Genomic DNA, 20,028 nt, shown 5'->3' on the forward strand with positions numbered 1-20,028 from the left:
TAGGGGTTAGGGATTGGGTAAGGCTGATTGGGCGATCTGTGCATATATATCTCAAGTTTTTTTTTTTTTTGTATCCTATTAAGAAGTATGACTACAATGCACCAATAAAAATTTATTTTAAAAAAGTCAAAAAATAACAAATGTTGGTGAGGACCTGGGAAAATTCTAAGTCTTCTACACTGTTGGTGGTATTGCAAATTAGTTCAGCAGCTATGGAGATCAGTGTGGATATTTCTCAGAAAACGGAATGGATTCACCATATGATGCAGCTATAACACTCCCGGGTATCTTTCCAAAGGGGTTGAAACTAGAGAATTACAGTACTATATGCATACCCATGTTGATAGCAGCACAATTTCTCAGAAAACTAGGAATGAATCTACCATTTTATCTGGCTATACCACTCCTGGGTATTTTTCCAAAGGGGTTGAAATCAGAGAACTACAGTAATATATGTATACCCATATTCATAGCAGCCCAGTTCACAATCACCAAATTATGGAACCAACCTAGGTGCCCCAAAACAGATGAATGAATCACAAAATTATGAGATATCCACACAATGGAATTATAGTCAGTAACAAAAAAAATTATGTAGTCTGCAGGAAAATGGAAGGACCTGGAGAACTTTATGTTAAGTGAGATTAACCAGTCACAGAAAGTGAAGGGTCACATGTTTTGTCTAATATGCAGAAGCTGGGGAGTAACTGGGATACCAGAAGGACTCCAGATAATGGGGGAAAACCTCAGTGGAGCCAGGGAAGTGATATAAGGGAAGGGGAGGGGAAGAAGTGAGGTTCATTGAAGGTATTACTACCATTAGCTATGTATTTTCAATGTCAATATCAGTACTCTATGGGAAAGGGGGAGATGAGGAGGCAGGACAGGGGGACCACCAAGTGCTGTGCACATGTATATCACTGTCAACATAATTTACATTATGATGTGACACTATATTGCAGCAATAAAAGCATATAAAAATAAAATACAGCTCTTCTCAATATGAAAAAATAAAAATGTAGTCATACAAAAATGAACATACACATTTGCACAAATAGAAACTGCTTGCTGTTTGGCACTTCACTTGTTTTTTCTTACTGAAAAGTGGAAGAAAAAAAGGATTGTTTTTTCTCCTTTTAACATCAAATGAATAAAAAGTTTCTCATATTTTGTGTAATAACAGAAGAGCTGAAAATAAGAAATGCTACAGTTTTTAATGTGTAATAGTCTCAATAATAAGATGCAAATAATAGATTTATCTTTGTATTTTTAGAATTCTTAAGTTATGCCGGGCGTGGTGGCGCACGCTTGTAATCCCCGCGCTTGGGAGGCAGAGACAGGAGGATCGCGCAGGTTCAAAGCCAGCCGCGCGCGCTGGCTTAGGAGACCCTGTTTCCAAATGAAAATGTAAAAATAGGTCTGGGAGTGTAGCCCGGAGGTAGAAGGGCTTCCAGGAACCCCAGTACCACCAAAAAAAAAAAAAAAAAGAATTCTTAAGTTATATCCAAACTGATAAAATGGAAATTGTGAGGGTTTTGGGTTTTGGTGGTTTTGGTGTTGTTGTTGTTGTTGTTGTTGTTGTTGTTGTTGTTGTTGTTGTTGTTTGCAGTATTGGGGATGGAACCCAGGGGCATTCTAACTCTGAACTATACACCCAGCCATTTTTTAAAATTCTTTTTCTTTTGAAACAGGGTCTCACTGAGTTGAAAAGGGCCTAAGTAGCTGAGGTTGTTTGTGAACCAATCCTCCTGTCTCAGCCTCCCAAATGGGGAATTGGTTTTTTAGGTAATTACATATTTTATTTCTCATGTTTGGCTTACCAATAGACACTAAAGTTTCAGTGATGGAAAATATGAAAATTTTATAAACATTTTGGAAAATCCAAAAATGTGGGAATGTCAGGTAAAGATGGAAATCTTATACAGGTACTTAACCAAAAACAAAAATTGAATGACAAATACAAGTAGAAAGTACAACATGTAGATCAAAGAGATGAGAATGGCAGAAAAAATGGTAATTTTTTTTTCCTTTTCATATGATGCCAATTACTCAACATTCAAAGATGGTTCCCAATGATATCCAATAACATTACCTCTAATAACTCTTGAAGGGAAATAGCACAATATTCATACCACAATATTCGACTTAAAGACCATCTTAGTTTGCCTATAAATCATAGTCAGGCTGGGCATGGTGGCGCACACTTGTAATCCCTGCGCTTGGGAGGCAGAGACAGGAGGATCGCGCAGGTTCGGGCCAGCCACGCGCGCTGGCTTAGGAGACCCTGTTTCCAAATGAAAATGTAAAAATAGGTCTGGGAGTGTAGCCCGGAGGTAGAAGGGCTTCCAGGAACCCCAGTACCACCAAAATAAATAAATAAATAAATAAATAAATAAATAAATAAATAAATAAAATAATAAATCATAGTCAGTGGTAAGTTTTGATGAAAATTTCAAAATCCCTTATAACCATTTCATTTACATCTATATTTTATGCATTCTAATGCAGGAATGAAAATTATGAGGGAGTGCAATGGGATTTTTATGTGTAATCTCAAAATCAAATTTTAAGCATTTCTTATACTTTAGCACACATATCTCAGTTGAAAGATGTTTTCAATATTTTAAATCTATAATCATATAATAGAACTCACTCTGTGATACTTAGCTAATCAAAAGGAATAAAGCCAGAAGTCAAAGTGAAAAAGCTTTCTTCTGAATATATAAGCAGTTACATAGTCAAAGACTTAATTACATGATCCTCTTCTTAAGCCAGTTAAAATGGCAATCATCAAGAATACAAACAATAATAAATGTTGGCAAGAATGAGGGGAAATAGTAACCCTTATACACTGCTGGTGGGATTGCAAATTAGTACAGCCACTATGGAGATCAGTGTGGAGGTTCCCCAGAAGACTGAGAATGGAACCACCTTAGGACCCAGCGATCCTTCCAAAGGAAATGAAATCCAAATATTAAAGTGCTACATGCATATCCATGTTTATAGTAGCCCAATTCACAACAGCCAAATTATGGAACCAGCCTAGGCTCAAAGTTCCATAATACCAACAGATGAATGAATAACGAAACTGTGGTATACTTTACTCAGTCATAAAGAAGGACGAAATTATGCCATTTGCAACAAAATGGATGAAACTAGAGGATATTATACTAAGTAAGACTGACCAGTCTCAGAAAGTGAAGGGTTATGTTTTCTCTCATATGTGGAAAATAGAGAGAAATTGGGAAACAGAAACTTTAAATAAATGAGGAGTGATTTCAGTAAAACTGTAGAAGGGGACTTAGGGAGTAAAGGAGGGGGTAGAAAAAGACTCCGTGAAGGTTCAAATAATGCTATGTACATTTACAAAATTATCAACATCTACCTCAATAACAAGTGCAGGGAGGGTGAGGAGCAGGGATCTAAAGGGAAACATACAAAACACTATATGCATGTATGTTTCTATCATGCTGAACTTCCTTATGATGGTTAATTACAATACACCAATAAAAGTATATTTTAAAAGAAAATTTTATAAGATTTGCTTTCAAAATACCTCAGTATTCAGAATCTCACCCCTTTTTATACCAGTATCATATCTGGTTTTGATATACTGTTTGTTAGCCTCCGATTTCCAGTTTTGCATACCTTCATCTACTAATCTGAAGATGCCAGAGTGATTCTTTGAGAATGTAAATGAAAATAATTCTGCTCCTCTGTGAATACAAACCTATACATAGCATACTTTAGGTTTATTTCACAAAATATTAATAATGGCTATATATCAACAATAGAATTGCACTCAAGTTTTTTCCATTTTTAATATTTTATTATAATGAGCATATTTAGACAGAAAAATGAAAATAATGTTTGTATAACTTTATGGAAAGCAAGTTGAATAGTATAATTTAAAATATTTAAGCAATTTTTAAAATATGATCTAACTAAAGTTTGATACTCAGTTAAATATAATAATTCTAATTTCAAATCAGTACTCATTGATAAGTCTAAACATAAAAATTTAGATTATATATGAGGACATGTACTTTGAAAAAAGGAAATTACCATGTCATAATAAGTTTAAACAAAAGTTAGATACTCCATTTTATTACATATTTCTCAGTTGTTCAGGCTTATAAAACAAAAATGCCAATGTTCTATGAATCTTATAGCTTCTGGTTTGAATCTTTTCTGTTAAATCATTATTTATCAAAAGGGATATGAAAGCTGTTGCTTTCGTAATTCTTTTCCCTGACCTTGAAATATAATTGACTACCCCATAAGTCTCAATGGTATAAGTCATTAGGAAGATAAAAATATATGGGATTAAAGTAAAAAGTGATAAGACTTTTAAATTAAGTAATGATGCTAATAATCCTACTTTGTGAAAATGAGTTATGTGATAGATGTTGATTATTATTATAATCAGACTTCGTCAACTAAAAGATCTTTAAATTTTTTAAGATAATTAATTTTGGGATTCTTTTGTTTAAAACTTCACTAGAGAAAATACGACTATTTATTCAAAATTTTTGTTCTTGTGAATTCCTTTTATTTCTTAATGCACTGCCATTACTATAGGAAGTATCTTATCCAAGATCTAGCTGTATTATAATGTTAGATCATTTTAATCACCTAGTCACATAAAAATTATTAAAAGCAAATATCTAAAATACTAACAATGACTGCTTTCAGATTATAAATCACAGGCAACTTATTTTCTCTTCTGCACTTTCTGTATCTTCTACTTATTATTGTATTTCATTTTATAAAAATAATATATATATATATATATTTTTTTTTTTTTGCAGGTCTGGGAATGGAACCCAGAGGCATTCGACCTCTGAGCTACACCCCCCTGCCCAATTTTTTATTCTTTATTTTGAAACAGGGTCTCACTGAGTTACAGAGGGCCTCACTAAGTAGCTGAGGCTGCCCGTGAACCACAATCCTCCGGTCTCAGCCTCCCAAATGCTGGGATTATAAGGGCGCACTATCACGCCTGGCTATATATTTTATTTTTAAGAAGTTATTTACAAAGCATAGTTTGAAAAAAAACTACTTTTTTTTTTGGTGGTACTGGGGGTGGAACCCAGAGGCTTTCTACCTCTGGGCTATACTCTCAGATCTATTTTATATTTTATCTGGAAACAGGGTCTCACCAAGTTGCTGAGAGCCTCACTAAGTAGCTGAGGCTGGCTTTGAACCTGTGCGATCCTCCTGTTTCAGTCTCCCAAGCGTAGGGATCACAAGCGTGCACTACCACACCCGGCAAAGAAACTACTTTTAAAAGTATTACACCAAGCTGGGTGTGATGGTGCATGCTTGTAATCCCAATACTTGGGAGGCTGAGAAAGAAGATCACAGATTGGTGGACAGCCTTGGCTATTTGGTGAGGCCCTCCTCAAGTTAGTGAGACCCTGTTTTAAAATAAAGAATAAAAAAATAGGGCTGGGGGTATAGCTCAGAGGTAGAATACCCCTGGGTTCCATCCCAGTACCACAGTAAATAAATAAATAAATAAATATATATATATATATATATGTATTACCAAAGATATAAAATTATATTTATCAGGTATATAATTTCTTTTCAAATAGTACCATAATTCAGCCAGGCACAGTGTTACATGCCTATAGTCCCACTACTTGGCCGTCTGAGATAGGAGGATAACAGGTTTGAGACCAGCCTCTGAAACTTAGCAAGACTCTGTTTCAAAGCAAAAAAAAAAAAAAATATATATATATATATATAATTATATATATAGGGTTGGGGGGGCAGCTGTGTGGCACACACCTGTAATCCTAGTAACTGGGAGCTAAGACAGGAGGATCACAGGTTTATGGCAAGCTTCAGCAACTTAGGCCCTCCACAATTTAGTGAGACCCTGAAATAAAATAGGGTCGGGGGTACAGAAGTAAAACGCCCTTGGGTTCAATCCCTAAGTTCCACAAAAAAATTTATATGTGTGTGTTTATGAGTATGTATATATCTTAACTCATTTTCATAAAAATTCTGTACTTTTTTTTTTTTTTTGGTGGTACTGGGGGTGGAACCCAGAGGCTTTCTACTCCGGGCTATACTCCCAGAGCTATTTTATACTTTATTTGGAGACAGGGTCTCACTAAGTTGCTGAGAGCCTCACTAAGTAGCTGAGGCTGGCTTCGAACCTGCATGATCCTCCTGTCTCAGCCTCCCAAGCGCGGGGATTACAAGCATGCGCCACCACGCCAGACTTAAAATTCTGTACTTTAAGTATTATTATTCCTATGTTTGCAGAAGGCTCAGAAAGGTTAAGCAATTTGCTCAAGTGACAGAATTGGGATTTGAATTTGAGAACACTTGTTCCAAGGCCAGAGCTTTTTTCCACTGAACCATGCTGTCTCCCACAAGAGAGCGTTTTCACATTACCACCTGCTAGTTCTAATTAAGAGATAATAATTAAACAATTCTCCACTCCTGACAACAATATTTAAACTACTGGCACTTTAAAGAAATTAATATGAACAGCTCTTTATCTGCTGTTAGACATGATACCTAAACATAAACTGCCAACTATTTCAGAAAGAAAAGACTCCAATATGATAGATGCTTTGTCAAAGCATAGTTAATTATATTACCTATTATTGAGACATGAAGCATAAAAATGTTGTTCAATTACCAATATAATTATAACAATGTTCAAGTTAACTGTCAGAGAAATACAAATTCAAGTAACTGACATATCTATTAAAATGGCAAAATTTTAAAAATATTAATAGCCAAGTTGGGCAAAAGATAGAAGTCTCATATACTTTAGAAGCTAACATAATTGGTAAAAACTTGATGTAACCAACTAATAATGCAAACGCTTTAAAGGTGTTTGTAGCTTTTGACCTAGTAATTCTTCATCTAGAAATTAATCCTGATGAAATGATCATAATGTATACAAACATTTAGGTATAATTTATAATTACAATGTACCCATAATGTATATTTAAAAAGGATTTCATTATGTGAGTGTTCATTTAAATTACTTACAGCAACAAGAGAGAAAACAGGGAGAAATCTGGAATGAATCTAAATCCATAATAATAAACTAGGTTAATAAGTTATGTACATTCTGGTAATTACCAGAGGCTGAGGTAGGGATTGGTCAATTGGAAGCAGGATGCAGTTAGGAGGATTAAATTCTGGTAACCTATTGTAAGGTGACAGTAAATAATAATGTATATTTGGTGGTAGTAAATAATAATTATTGTATATTTCAAAATTGCTAAAAAAAAGTGGTTAATAGATGTTATTATCACAAAATAATAATATGTAGGTATGTAGAGCCGGGTGTGGTGGCACATGCTTGTAAGCCCAGCACTTGGGAGGCTGAGACAGGAGGATTGCACAGGGTCGAAGCCAGCCTCAGCTACTTAGTGAGGCTCTCAGCAACTTGGTGAGACCCTGCTTTCAAATAAAGTATAAAATAGGTCTGAGAGTATAGCCCAGAGGTAGAAAGCCTCTGGGTTCCACCCCCAGTACCACCAAAATAAATAAATAAATAAATAAATAAATAAATAAATAAATAAATAAAATTATATACATATTAAGTTATTGATATGTTAATTGGCCTGGTTGTAGTATTCCACAATGTATTACTATATCAAAATATAATTATACTCCATAAATATATACAATTTTTCAATTAAAAAAGGGAAAATTATATACATTCAAAAGAATTCAATAAGTCATTAGAGATGACATTACTTATTAGCACGAAAAAAATTTTTGATATGGTGTTTTTAAAAAGTTGAAAAAAAATATGTACAATCATATGATTTTATTTTATTAACCTATATTTGGTTGTAAATCTGCAAAATACAAAGTCTTGAAGGATATACATCAAAATTTAATGGCCAGTATATCTGGTGATATGGCTTGAGATTCTTAATTTTCATTTTTCTTAATCTATATTTTCCTAATTTCCCCAATGAATATCTATATCTTGTATTTTTAAGTTAAAAAAGAAAAGAGATTTCTATCATAAAACTGTATTAGTTGATAAGCAAGAATGTTCACCTAGTACTATGGGATACAAATAAGTTAAAAAACAGTATGTAAGTATATTCTCATTAGAGGAAAAAAAGTTATATTCATTCAGTTAAACCATTTGAAATTGCTGGCATTCCTTTTTCCCTTTAAAACCAACAATTTCAAAAGGTTCAATTTAATACACATATTTGGAAAAATACACTCTAAAATGTTAATAGCATTCTGTGAGTTTTTCCCTTCTTTAAGGTCATCTATATTTCCCTTTAAATTCATTTGTGTTTGTTTCTTTTAGGTTCTAACATTTTCTAATTTTTCTAAAAACTAAATCCCAGAGAGCTCCAGTAACATATGCATACCCCTGTTCATACCAACACAATAGCCAAAATATGGAACCAACCTAGGTCTCCATCAACAGATGAATGGATTGCAAAATTAAGGGAAATATACACAATGGAATTTTACTCAGCAATAAAGAAGAACAAAATTATGCAATTCCCAAGAAGATGAAAAGACCTAGAGAACATTATGTTAAGTGAGATCAGCTAAGCACAGAAAGAGAAGGGACATATGTTTTCTCTAATATGCCCAAACTAGGGAGTATTGGGGATACCAGAGGGACTCCAGATAATGGAGGGGAAAACTTAACAAAACTAAAATGGATGGGTAGGAGAAGAAGAAGGCTAAGGCTGATTAATGGTAGAGCTACATTTAAATATGTATATAAGTGTGAATGTAGCATCCTCAACCTGGACTCTCATTGTTGGGAGAAGGGGAGAAGGGGGAGTGGGGAGAGGGGAGGTCACCAAGCACTGTGTGAATGTATGCCATTTTCAATGTGATCCAAATGAAAATTTAAAAATTTAATTTAAAAAAATAAAAAATAAATCCCAGTTTCAACATTACAGTTAAGGAGATCTTGGGAAAGTCAATTGTACTCTCTCAATTTCTTATAAGACAATAGAAATAGTTGTAGAAGTACCTACTTACAGCGTTGTTTAAGAATGAAACAAGATAATTCACGTGGGGACAAGGACACAGAGACACAAAGTGGACATGTGTGCTGTCAATCTATATCATGTGTGGGTCAGAAAGGCAGGTGTGAGATCTGACTCCCTAGATGTGTGCAAGTCATGTAGTCCGTATCTCAGTGTTCTCATCTGCAAAACTGGAACAATCCCATGGAGTTTATGTGAGTTTTACCTGACATAATTGTTTTTAAAATATTCAAGATATTACCTTCCAAAGAGGAATTTCTCAGAAATTGCCAATATTCTGACTATTTTATTATTAGAAGTAATAATATTATTTGATATTAGAATAAATGTACATCATTTTCTTAGTTATATACCAAATCTGAGTTGATTAACTATATTAAGTATAATGCATTATATAGAGGCTATATCATTTTTACTTTCCTGGATTTAGTTCCATTCTAATGTGTATAAACTCACTAGCAAAAAATCCTTATGTAGTAAAATAAAAAACAAGAATTCTATTATACTTTATAGCCAAGACTTCCAAAAAACACCCCAGTCCTAAATCTATTAATGAAATTCTCTACGTGACAACCATTAGATTATAACTTTTCTATTCTTTCTAAATACCTTTGCCAGGAATATATGACAGAGAAAATCAATCTCCTAACCAAATAACCAAACATATACTTATTATACAAGAATCAGAGAGATCTAGATCTAAAACCCTCCAGAATCCAAAAGATATGTGGACTTTCCAAAGTCTGGAAGACATGAGAAAGAGAGAGAGAGGAGTTAGAGGAGACAGACAGACAGACAAGGAACAAGGAAGATACAACAAACAGATAAAAAATTATTACCAGAAAAATCTTTACTTTGTTTTTAACCAGCCAAAGGCTATTTTTACATTGTCAGCATATTGAATGCATGCTTGTAGCTGAGGATGGGATGAGACTTCATTCATTCCATTCTCATAAGCTCGTACAAAATAAAATTTCACACCTTGGGATCTATTCCCTATTCAAGAGATATGCATGATTCCCCACCGAAATCCACACAAAGAGGACACACGAGCCCTGCACAAGTTATGTTCTCCTACCTTAACGGCTTCTCCAAGAGTTTGGTTTTTGTCAGCTTCCTCGCTGGAGTGCAGCTCTAGTCTGTAATTCAACTCCTGAAGTTGTTGGGCCTGTTCATTCAGCAGCATTTGTGCCTGCTGTTCCCGAAGCAATGCATTATTAAGTTCTTCGCATGCACTTTCAAACTTCTCATGTGTGATCAATTTCTTTAAAAAGAAGGGGGGAAATATCAGTTACAAGCCAACTACATTGCTATATCATTTAAACTTCAGAATTATGTTTGCTGACATAATATAATACAAACATCTAAGTATGTAAGACAAAAATACATTTTTTAATTTGATAAACTAAGATAAAATATGACTTGGGTTTATTAAACACAATAGTCGTACTTCCAATGTTATCAGTTTTAGTCAAACAAAAGCTTCTCAGCTCTAAATAAATCCATAATAATCAGTTCAAATCTTCAGACATGGGTGGTTCTTATTTTAAAAGATTATGATTTTGAGAATTAAAATCTTTAACAAATTCCTAAGCTTTCAAAAGATTCCCTAAAAGTCTGTTCAGAGTGTTGTGTTTCAGGTGCCCCCAGTCTACTGTCCTTTTCTGGGCAAGTCCTAACCAGACTGGAGCTCCCCCACTCCCTCCACCATTCACACTATCATACCATCTTGCCTTATTTTCTTCACAGCCATTTTCAGCATTATCTAAACTCACCTGACTTCTCCCTTGCCTCCTGCAGTGCTGGGAGTCACACTCAGGGCCCAGTACACACTAGGCAAGTGCTCTGCCACTGAGCTACACCCCAGTCCTTCACCTTACTTTTCTGATTGCCTATCTCTACCCTGATACCAACTATACATATAAGGATGTGGTTCCATTGGGCAGGGACCTCATTTTGCTTTCTCACCCATACACAGAAGGCCTACCACTAAGCAGGTATTTGGTAGATATCTGCTAAATAAAAGCTAATGGTTTGGCACATATTTATGAATTGGCATACACAAACATATGCCAATGAGGCTGTACAACACAGTTTTTGTGTTGTATTTTATGAAATGATGACTAATATGAAGGGTCAGCACTCTGCTCCAGAATGACTAATGACAGTCCTAGACAGGGGCCATCTATCCCTTAAGGTATATGGAATCCAAAGCAAGACACACTTGAATTATCGCCTATTCAAAACATCTAAACAAGTGAAACCTAGTTGCAACAAACAAGAGACATTACTGATCTCAAAGTACAAATAAGAGAAATGTTTTCAAGGGGTGGCAATAAATGTCTGTAATCTCAGTACTTGGGAGGCTGAGACAGGAGGATTAGAAGTTCAAGACCAGCCTGGGCAATTTAGCAAGACTCTGTCTCAAAATAAAAAATAAATTAAAAGGGCTGGGGATGTAGCTCAGAGGTAGAGCACCACTGTGTACAATCCCTAGTACACAACACACACACACACACACACACACACACACTGAATGTTTTACAAAAAGCAAGTAACTTAGAAATGTATGTGGAAAATTAAAGGGAATCATGAGGGAAGGGGGGTGGGTATTCTGGGGACTGAACCCAGAGGCACTCTACCACTGAGTTACATCCCCTGTCCTATTTTATTTTATTATTTTATTTTGTTATTTTATTTATATTATGGAATGAGATCTTGCTGATTTGCCCAGATTTGTCTTGAACTTGCAATCTTACCATCTCAGCCTCTCAAGTCACTGGGATTATAGGAGTTCACCCCCACATACAACAAGAAGCTCTTATTCTTTTTGTTGGGGATGAGGTTGGAGATTGGACCTAGGGATATTCTACCTCCAAGCTACAATCCCAGGCCTTTTTATATTTTATTTTATTTATTGTGTATGGGGAGTACTGGGGGATTGAACACAGGAAAATACAAGACTTTAAATGAATATTTATTTATGCAAATCAGGGTACAAATTGCATAAACAAAATTACTCCAAACTACATCTGTCAAAAGAGTCATGAATACACACATGCACACAGAAAAATGTGGGGCACAAAATGCATCCACATCTCAACAGTGACAGGTTCTGGGTAGATCAGACTAGAGTGACTTCAAATCCCTTCTTCATATTTAATGTATGGTCAGCAGATACTGCCTTCATAAGCAGAAAAAAAATGTTGAGTCAATTCATACATTTCCCTTCTCTGAGCAAAAACTAAGAAAACGAGAGGGAGATTATAGTGTCTTTAGGACACATGCTCAAAGAAAACAATGGCTTAAGAGTAATTTATGATGATATCAGCCACCTAATCTAAATGAACACTTTGCCCTTTAAGGAAACTATATCTGTTTAAAATAATAATTAATATTAGCTATTTACATCATTTTAGGATTAAAAACTAAAGCAGTACCTGCCACTGCCTCTGTGAACACAAATGTTAAAACTACAAATTCCGGATTAATCAAAAGAAACATTTAAAAAGTATGTTTAAGCTATATATATGTTTGCAAAGCTTGAGTTTCTCAAAGAAGCAGATACTAAAAGTAGCTTGTTGCTAGGTTTAAGAAATAAGTTAAAAACACATTAAAAACAGCCTCGTAACCAGGTATGGTGGTGCGTGCCCATAATCCCGGGACTTGGGAGACTGAGAGAGTAGGATGGTGGGTTCAAGGTCAGGCTCAGGACCTTAGCGAGAACCTCAGAAATGTAGTGAGACCTTGTTTCAAAATATTACATAAAAGGGAGTGGAGGTGTAGCTCAGAGGTAGAATGCCCCTGGATTCAATCCTTAGTACCACAAAAAGAAAAAAGAAAAAAAATACCATTGTAACATTTCTAACAGGTTAATAACTAAACCAATTGTAAACAGAATAATAGGTATATATCTGTACTTTTATCATGCTTTATCTATTTATACCTTTTTATCTTGATCTAATTGTATTTGGATATAGCCTCTTTTTCAGCTATCTTTTAGTTTTTTAAATAGTACATGCAAGTCTTTAATGGAAGTTAGACACTGAACATTTCTTTGTAAAGGGAACTTGATTTATACTAAATAATCTAATTTGCTCAAAGTATTCAATATGAGGAGAGAAGAAATCTCTTTCCCCAAAATATCAGGCTCCTCAATTGAAGGCATTTATTTTTTGAAAGGAAGTTTTCTGGAGATGAAACAATCCTATCAATACAATTTTTTGTTAAAAAACCAAACAATAAAATTTAAGAGAAAAAAAAAAGATATAGAGCTATATACCACTAAAACCAGTTTTCTAAGTCATCGATACTCACCGAGTGCTTGAATTCATTTAATTGCATTTGGAGACCCTGGGCTTTGTCAAGCTCTTTTTTCATTTCATTCACGTTTCGTTTGAATTCTGTAACCTCTAGGCGCAGTGAGCGGCGTTCAACTTCTGCTGCATGCAGTCTTTGTGTAAATCCAAATATTTGCTTTTGTAATGATGCTGTGCTTTTCTGTTGTTAAGCAAGAGCAATTTTACAAGCAGTAACTACAGATTTACTAATAAATCAATAGCAATGAGCACTTTACTAACTTAAATGTAGTTTAGATTATACCAAAAACAATACCAGCTATTACTGAAACTTAGAGGTAAAAGCTTTGTTTTTATATTGTGGCCAATAATTTGGGTTATATGAATGAAGACCTGAAGAAAAGAAATTATCTAGATGGCTAGAAAACTGAATTGACAGTTTCTGGGTCTTATATATAATTCTATCACAGTGCACTTATAGAAAGCAATATATTTTGAACTAATGCCAGGACTTACTCAGAAGTGCTTTTTATTTATTGTATTAAAGGCTTATATGAAATCTAAAGAAAATCTAAATATGATGTTATGTACAAATATTTAAAACTACAAATAAGTTTGATTCAAAATCATATCTACACATTAAAACATCACTACTGAATGAAACCATATACATACCATAATGGGCACATGACCACGAAAACCATATTTCAGGGCCAGTGTATTTACTTTATGAAGTCCACGAGCCAGCCTCTGAACCAGGGAATCTTTTTCTACATATGTAATACTCCTGCTGTTATGTAGAGGTATACTTTCCATAGCCAGACTAATTTTATCCATAAGTTTTGCAAAGCAATTCTTGGCTGTACCTATGAGTAAATGTCCACAAATTCTGGAACTTGGATCTTTAAAGAAATAAAGCACAAAAAAATATGAATGGTTTCATGTTCATTTCATAACACTGCTGATCACACTATTACAAAAATGTTTTTAATTATATAATTCTTATTCACTTATAGTAATTTATTCAGAAAGCCCCCTTCCACATTAATTTTTACTATAAGAGAAATGTATAAAATAGCCTCCTACTAAACAATATCTTTAAAGAAAATGTGCATGTATTTAGTGTTCCTTCACATAGAACGCTATTACACTAAAAATAACATTGTTCTTTTCTGTGTTTTAAAACCTTACATAAATCCATTTTTTATTTACAGCTACTACAACATGTTCCCTTAATGCCATACTATTTATATTCCTAGACAAGAAAATATAATTTGCCTTATTCCAAGGCAATTAAAATTTTACAACTACAATTACTTATTTCCCCACAGGATTTTGGTAATCATCCCTCTCATATAATGGACTTGAGGTCCCAGCATATCCAACATGGCCTGCTTACTGCTAGATTCATCAGGTCTGTAATTAATAATTGTGTTTAATGTTGATAAATAAAATTGTCAGTGCTCTTTCTACTAATTGCTATTCCAGATAATGGTTAATAGGTTTATTTATGCCTTCATAAAAGTCGTGTAATTTAGTTTTCCCTCTGCTAGGCAGGTCTTAATCTGTCATTACTTGTCTTATGATACTATCAGTGGAAAATGACAAGCATGGAGAGATTACTTAAATTCAGCAGTATACCATTCTACATTTCAAGAGCCTCTGCCTTTATATCTTAAGCAGGCAAAAGAAGTTAGCCAATGAAAATACCTTTTATAATTCTAAAATTTCACATGGTTTAAGACTAAAAAGAGTGATACTAAGAATGTAATCTATCAGTGATTTTCTGTGGAATAAAGAACTGCCTCACAGAGTCCCTATATTCTAAAATTTAAGCTTTGTTATATTTTGTTTATTCTTCAATGTATAAAAAGAAGGATGCATTTTAAAATGTATATAGCAGACAAAGTTTGAAAAACACTTCTTTGGAGTTATACATAAATCCAAATTGTCAACTGGACGAAAGTATAATAATTTCATAGTACTTGGGAGACTGAGAAAGGACGATTGCAGGTTCAAGGCAGGTGCTTTAAAACTTAATAAGACTGTGTTTCAAAATAAAAAAGGCTAGGAGTGTAGCTGAGTGGTAAAGAGCCTCTGGCTTAAATCTCTAGTACTACAAAAGAAAAAAAAAGTATAATACCCTTCATGTACAACTTATTTCTATCAGTTGTTGATGCACTGACTTCTAAGAATGTAAGAGAAGGTAATTTAAGTTAAATTCTATATGCTATTCATTGTAAATATACTAAAAGAATCCCACAGACAAAGGGCATACAAAGTATAATTAAAATATGTAATTATTTTGTTAACAATATGATTCCTTAAATAATGAATGAAAAATAATTCTAGTAGCTCTACATAGAAATAAACACATAATGTAGAATAGAGTTAAAGGAATTACTAGACACCGGTATGCATTATATGGTTCCCTGTTGGATAAATGAACAGTAAAATTTGGGTTGTCTATAACATTCAATATTATATATCATTTCAATACTAAATATATGTATTACATGCTTTTCTAATAATTCTCTAATGGTCTTTTTTCATCTTAAACTTTATCTTCAATGTTTCAGCTTATCATATATATTTTATGTTTGTTAGATCCTTCACATTTCATTTTACCTCCATAGAAGTTACAATATTGAACACTGGAATGCATTCAGTACCATCAGAAATTAATTAATACTAAATTTTATGATGTGTTAAAAGGGTTTTTTTTAGAAATAAACAACATAAAATCTCAGTTTTAGAAAAGTTTAAATAATATAACATTTTCTCAAATGAGCTTTTAAAAGGAAAAAGCAACTACAACTAAATTGTAATGATTAGTTTTTACTGTTTCGCAGAAATGTGTTTATGTAGACACTGACCACTCTAAGAGGAGAAATTAAATAACAAAACTATTCCATAAGGTATTCATCTAAGTGTTTAAGAACTGAGAAAGAGACATGTGCTCTCAGTTCCTGACTGCTGATTCTCAATAAATTATGGTAAATGCACTAAATAATTTATGCTTTCATAAGAAGTGTTTTTACAAAATAGATCATATTGTGTATATGGAGTTATGTAATGATGTGTATCTAGAATATCCCCCTACCCCTCACGGAAACAAGAGGACAATGTTGGAAGCAGGGCATGATTGCTTAGGAAGAGTCCCTGGGGTGTGGCTTTAGCGATAATACATTCTTCCTCCTCCCCCTGCTTACTCTCTGTTTCTGGCCTCCATGATGGGAAAGTACCCTTTTGCCCAGTCTCTCTCTCTGCTTTCTGTAGCCATGCCTTGAGCTCCACAGACATCAGCCTCATATGGACTGAAGCCTTGAATCTCCAAAAACTGTGAGCAAATAAATCTTCTTTCCTCTAAGTTGTGTGGTCAGTTGTCTTGGATTATAGCAGTGAGAATGGTCACCAAGACAGAGTACAATTGATTCTATATTAAATAAAGAAACAAAAAAATCCTCTAGTGACCCCAATGTAAAATTATTTGTATAATGATTATAAAATTATTTGTACAATGATATACAGGAAAAAATAAGGTCACTAAAATTCCTCATGTTTACTTGTCTAGACTGTTTTAAATTTTTCCCTTGCTACACTTAGCAAATACTTCTTTATATTGAATATATTTGTTAATCATTTTCCCCCTATTTAATAACACATCTTTCAAAAAGCAGCAGACCCTAGTATGCATGAAGCCCTGGGTTCAATTCTTAGCACCACAAACACATAAAAAAGCAGACCTTATATTATGAAATTACTTTTTGCAACAGAATAGACAAAAACAAATATCTATAATAAAAAATCACACTGAATCTCATTATGATGTAAAGTATAAAAATCCTCAAAAAAGATTCATAAAAAATTGCTTCAACCACTAGTTCTAAACCTGTGAACCTTGAATTTCATGGAGAGTTCAGAAGAAAATTTGAAAAGTTATTACAAGTTTTACTTTAACTGCAGTAATCATTATCATTTTGATCTTTAACCCTAACAAAACACATTGATAAATAATATATGCTCATGATGTTATAAGTAATAAAATAAAGGTATTTTGGAAACATTACAGAAGTCAAATGTTACTAAAATATAAGATAACATGGGAGGAAAGCAGTCTACAATGTTTTTTCTAATTAAAATGGAGTTCTCAATATTCAGAAAGACTGACAAACACTCTTTTAACCATAAAAGGTAATAATGCAATACTAGTAATGCATGTAGTTAACTTTATTAAATTCTAACTCAGTTCTACACTTGTTGACATTTTGCATTTTGTCACCCATGAAATCTCCATCTCCCTCCATGTCCCTTCTTTTTGTGTGTGTGTGCTTGGGATTGAACCCAAGGGTATTCTACCTCCAAGCTACACCCCTAGCTCTGTTTTATTTTTTGTTTTGAAACAGGGTCTTGCTGGGTAGTTGAAAGTGTCACTACTTGCTCAGGCTGTCCTCAAGCCTGTGATCCTCTGGTCTCAGCTTGTTAAGCACTAGAAGTGCAGGCATGTGCCACCTTGCCCCACTCCACATCCTGCTCTTAATATTTCTTCAATCTATTCCATTTTCTGTGATCATGGATGTATCTCACCAACATTATTGTAAGAGTCTTTCTACTCTTCTCCAGTGTTTCCCCTCTTCATTCCATCCTCTACAGTATAGACTGACTTCGAACACACAAATAGAATCTTGTCACACTCCCTTCTTTTAAGTCTCAATGACTCTCTTCAGCTCTAGAAATAAGCTTCAAACTCCTTAAAACATGGCTACAAAGGCCTACAAATACAATCCATATTTGCTTTCCCAGGAACATAAACAGTTATCTCTTATTTATGTGCAAGTCTTTTCTAGTGACTGCTACACATCACATTCTGAAAGCATTCCTACTGGGCAAAAATTATGTTTTTGTCTCTAAACTACTGAAAATTTGAGAAATAGGAATATGGACATCAGTTTTTAAACTTGGGATCCAATCATTATAATAAGATACTTGCTTTAAAGCAAAAACAAAAACAAACAAATAAAAAATGCCACTGTGAAAACAGTAAGGCTAGTCCTCAAAAGTAAATTATCACAAGAGAAAAACATAAATATATGATTAATAATTATAACTATAAAAATACCATAAGCAAAATTAAAATACAAACTGAAAAAAATGACTTGCATTATAAAGTAGCAAAGCAATAATACATATGATACATATTAAGAAACAAACATATCTCCAAACACAAACATAATGTGATAATTTGTTAAAGTATAAATGAGATTAAAAACATGGAAACAACATGCAAGTTAACATTTAAAAAATAAGTAAGGAATAGTGTAGTATATTTTGCCCTTCACACTGATAAAGATAAAAAAAAGACTGCTGAAACTCTCAGCTGGGGTGTTAGTGTTAGAGTATATCCCTAGCATATGCAAGGCCCTGGGTTCATTCCCCAGCCCTGCAAAAAAACCTTTGTGTGTCAAAGGTGCAGAGAAAAACCAGTATTCATGAATGTGTAGTATAAAGTAACTTTCATGAAAAGCAAGAATTTCCCAAAGGTAAAGTATACAATCTCACTTTTTTTTCGGTACTGGGGATGGAACCCAGGGCATTCTACCTCCGACCTACATCCCCAGCCCTTTTTTTTATTCTTTATTTTGAAACAGGGTCTCACTGAGTTGCAAAGGGCCTCACTAAGTAGTTGAGGCTGGCTGCGAACTGGGATCCTCCTGTCTCAGCCTTCCAAATGCTGGGATTACAAGTGTGCGCCACCACGCCCAGTTATAATCTCAATTTTAAGAATTTTGTCAAGAAAATAATTGCACAAATGTAAAATTATTTTATGTACAAACATGTTAACTATAGCATGTCTTTACTTAAAATAGTGAAAATAAGAAAAATCAACAAATATGACAAGTAAATTATAATACATAGGTACAATACAATAGCATATAATCAAATATAATTATTGACATAAATATATTCATTAGCCATTGTAGGTGGGGATTACAATGAGGCATGCTGGTGTGATTCCCTTTGTAAAGTATGTGTGTGTGTGTGTGTGTGTGTGTGTGTGTGTGTGTGTTTGCACAAAGTATAAACGGTTTGTAAAAATAATCAAAATATTAAGAATTGTTGGTGACAGTCTTTGGGTTACAGGCTCCTGTACTGTGTGAAGGTTTACACTACACAAAAGCACCTTACAAAAATAATTAAACTATGGGTTTTTTGTTTGTTTGTTTGTTTTTTATTGGTGCACTGTATTCATACATCATAGTGGGATACAAACTTTTGTAGACATACATGCACACATCACCCAGTCAGCCCCCACCCGATCCCCACCCCATTCCTTCCCATGCTTGGCTTAGTGGTTGACATCTAGTATTATAGCAATTTATCCAAAATTAAAAATGATAATCTCACATAACAGTTTCATTTGTCTGATACCAAGCTTGTGATGACTTAAAGATAACATTTCAATATTTCTTTTTACTTTCTTTCTTACCAGAGAATATTTTATTTCTATTTTTTTAGGTGAAACTATCATATATTTATATATTTATATTTCAGAAAAAAAAATCTATCCTAATATGGAATATGGACTCTAGATACCCAAAATGATCTTGAAAAAGAACAAATCTAGAAGATATATATTTTCTGATTTCAAACCATATAAAGCTACAATAATTGAAACAGTGTAGTACTGTTCTAAAGGCAGATATATAAACCAT

At 33.8% G+C, this 20,028-nt stretch overlaps 1 protein-coding gene across 4 annotated transcripts in view; it reads right to left on the bottom strand.

The window, feature by feature from the left end:
- Positions 1–20,028, bottom strand: part of CCDC171 (coiled-coil domain containing 171) — a gene marked incomplete at both ends in the record, with an annotated part of 323,708 nt that overhangs the window by 136,798 nt on the left and 166,882 nt on the right. For all 4 annotated transcript variants that reach the window (XM_080709193.1, XM_080709192.1, XM_080709191.1 and 1 more), the window contains 3 exons: positions 10,096–10,281; positions 13,335–13,517; positions 13,991–14,217. In XM_080709193.1, coding sequence (XP_080565319.1) covers positions 10,096–10,281; positions 13,335–13,517; positions 13,991–14,217 — 596 coding nt within the window. The remainder of the gene's footprint in view (positions 1–10,095; positions 10,282–13,334; positions 13,518–13,990; positions 14,218–20,028) is intronic.

Source organism: Muscardinus avellanarius (assembly GCF_963383645.1).
Source record: "Muscardinus avellanarius genome assembly, chromosome: 13".
NCBI lineage: Eukaryota > Metazoa > Chordata > Mammalia > Rodentia > Gliridae > Muscardinus > Muscardinus avellanarius.